The 3,059-nt window shown below is 39.9% G+C and overlaps 1 protein-coding gene across 1 annotated transcript in view; it reads left to right on the top strand.

The window, feature by feature from the left end:
- SARC_11023 (hypothetical protein) overlaps positions 1–2,688 on the top strand; it is a gene marked incomplete at its 5' end in the record, with an annotated part of 3,567 nt that extends 879 nt beyond the window's left edge. Inside the window, 3 exons of the mRNA XM_014294903.1 lie at positions 220–323; positions 863–947; positions 2,217–2,688. Coding sequence (XP_014150378.1) covers positions 220–323; positions 863–947; positions 2,217–2,533 — 506 coding nt within the window. The 3' untranslated portion in view covers positions 2,534–2,688. The remainder of the gene's footprint in view (positions 1–219; positions 324–862; positions 948–2,216) is intronic.
- Between the last annotated feature and the right edge of the window lie 371 nt (positions 2,689–3,059).

Below are 3,059 nucleotides of genomic sequence, written 5' to 3'. Positions count from 1 at the left end.
TATATATATATATATATATATATATATATATATATATATATATATANATANATANATATATATATATATATATATATATATATATATANATATATACATATATAGATACATAGATACATAGATACATTGATATATTTGTAACATATATATATATATATATATATATTATAGAATACCTTATCCCTAACATCCAATACACCCATACACCATCGCACTTAGGATACTTCTACGCCTTCGGATTCATCGCCATGATGCCCCAGCTGTTTATCAATCATCGCCTGAAGTCAGTGGCGCATCTTCCGTGGCGAGCGCTATGTTACAAGGTAGGCATTCAAGTGAGACTGAACCACACAATTAGCCGATTACTTGAACAACTGGATATGTTATTGCAAAGTCATACTATACTATGTATCTAGAGCGGCTTGTTTTTAGGTAAACTTATTAGAGAGCCTGGGTGACTTAGTTACTTGACTACTTGACTTGAGCAACTTATTGTATCGATACAAAAGTTAATCATAAGTCCATATATGAATTAAGACTATCGTCCTTCCGCACGATCTTTTGATTGAAGTGCCGGTGTGTTTCTCTACAAGTGGTGGTCACCTGCTTCTAACCCTTTGTATTGCCAGTTACCAGTCATACGTATTCCTGTTCTTTCTCACTCGTGCCCCGGTACGCACTCAACACCCTTATAGACCACATATTACATATATCACGTATCTATAGTGGACTCCTTCCATACAATCCATACCCCAGGCGCATGACTATTCCAACCAGATATACAAGCCATGTGTTTCTATCTATTTCTAGCCATTTGTCCCTCCAGTCACACGTATTGCTATTCTGGCTGTCATCCCTACAGGCGTTCAACACCTTCATTGACGACATTTTTGCCTTTCTGATCCACATGCCCAATCTCCATCGCATGGCGTGTTTCAGAGACGATGGTAAGTACTGCTTATATATATATATAAATATATATATATATGGCCTTCCACTGATTATATACATGGGTGTATCCGGCGAATATATATTATTTCTATGTTATACTGTTTCTGGGACGATGGTAAGAACTGCGAACCTGGCCTTCCACTCATTTTTTTCCCGTTGTACTGTTTTTATTATTATTATACCAGTCATGACTCGAGATACAAATATTCTTTCAAACGCTGTAGGTAATTAAGCAACTAAGGTGCTGTACTTATCCAGGAGCTAGTTGTCCTATATGGGTGTCTATTTGTTTGTTAAACCTAGTTAACCTATAGCGGTTTCTACTTGAAGCTCGACTTCCGAGGTTTCAGCTGGTTATTCGCTCCCAAAGTCTCGGGGGTGCGCTCACAATCTCACTTGAATCATCCCGTCCCTTCTGAACTTTGTGGTGTAGATACTTTAAGTTCCAGCGTGCGTGCACATTGTAGCCCACTCGATTAACTTGTTGGCTTCTAAAGGTTTTGTGGTGGAGTTGTTTTGAGGATTAGTGTGGGGTCGTAAAGTGTGTATTTACATTCTGGGTCACGCAATCCTCTCCATAGTATCTAAGGTGACGGGTTACTGGGCTTCCTAGTTCGCACAGTCACGAATTTGTTCTCAAAAAGATGTTACGCTCTATCTGCCTCGATCCTGGCTTTAAATCTCGCCATACCCATCACTGTATTCTTGTGGCACCTTGACAGTCGATTGTTGCCGTTCACGTACACGCCATCTACTGACCTGTGTCACCAGTGTTCTATTTTTAGCGCCAGACACACCGAGCTGTATATAGCCTGGAGACCCCTATGATAAACCCTTACTCGTCCCTGTACTCACCAGATTGCTGTTCTCTCTCTATTCCCTCTGTTTCGCTGACACGGCCGGGCTGCGTTGAACTGGCCTGTTGTGTGCCTTGACGTGATGTGTATTGTTGTTGTGCTGTGAATGTACGCAATTGTGGCTCGGTATATCTTGGTTTCATATTACATCTCATATTACATCTTCGTTCGTTCTGTTCTGCAATTCGGCTGTGTATCTCTTGTTGATGCACTCTGGGTGGCTTTATCGTGACTGAATGTGTTTTTTCTTTATTGCTTATGCTTGGGTCTATACTGATTATTATTTCTTTGTCGATGTATCCTGGTTCCATTCATCGTGACTGGATGTTATATTGTAAATACGACTCGTGTTTTTGTCTCGTGTTGTGGCTATATATATATATCTATATGTATATATCCGTACTGCAGTTATCTTCTTCTGCTTCCTGTACCAACTGTACATCTATCCCGTGGACCCTACACGCGTTAACGAGTTTGGGATGTCACTCGAGCCAAGCGCCAGCGATGACGAGGATGACGGGGATGTAAGCGAGAAGGAACACGAGATAGCGGGAGTTGCCGATAAAAGTAGTTCACTTATATCTGAGAACTCCCAAAAGGAAACCAATGTTACCGATCACGGGAACAGCTTGAAACTTGAACTTCGGGATGGCGATCTGAGCGGAAGCGGCGATGCGAACGATACAAACACACATGCTGAAATAGGGGCTAAGAAAGAATTATAATATTTTGAAAGCGCTGAAACTATGAATTCCTAGATGGAAGGTCTGGGATGGGCGTAGTACGAAACTAGACCAGAGATAAAAAATATTTAAGGTGGAAAAGGGATATTGAGCGATGAGACAAACTGCATTGATAACAAATAAATTAAACACTCGCTCTCAAAGAGTCTTTGGTTGTTGGAATGCTGGGATGCTAAGAAGGAATTATTGTGCAGTAGAGATAACGCAAAAAACGAGAAAAAAATACGCGCTCTTAATGTTAGTCATTGTTAGAATATTAGGAGTCTCAGAAGGAATTATGATGTAATAGAAATAGAGCAATAAATGAGAATAGATTGAAGACAAAGAGAAAGAGGTAATACGCGCTCTGAATGTTAGTGATTGTCAGAATGTTAGGAGTCTCAGAAATAGAGCAATAAATGAGAATAGATTGAAGACAAAGAGAAAGAGGTAATACGCGCTTTGAATGTTAGTGATTGTTAGAATGTTCGGATACTCAGAAGGAATTATGATGTAATAGAAACAGAGC

Source organism: Sphaeroforma arctica (assembly GCF_001186125.1).
Source record: "Sphaeroforma arctica JP610 unplaced genomic scaffold supercont1.1492, whole genome shotgun sequence".
Classification (NCBI taxonomy): Eukaryota; class Ichthyosporea; order Ichthyophonida; genus Sphaeroforma; species Sphaeroforma arctica.
The sequence above is the reverse complement of the archived record's forward strand: the minus strand, read 5'-3'. Positions and strand labels throughout refer to the sequence as shown.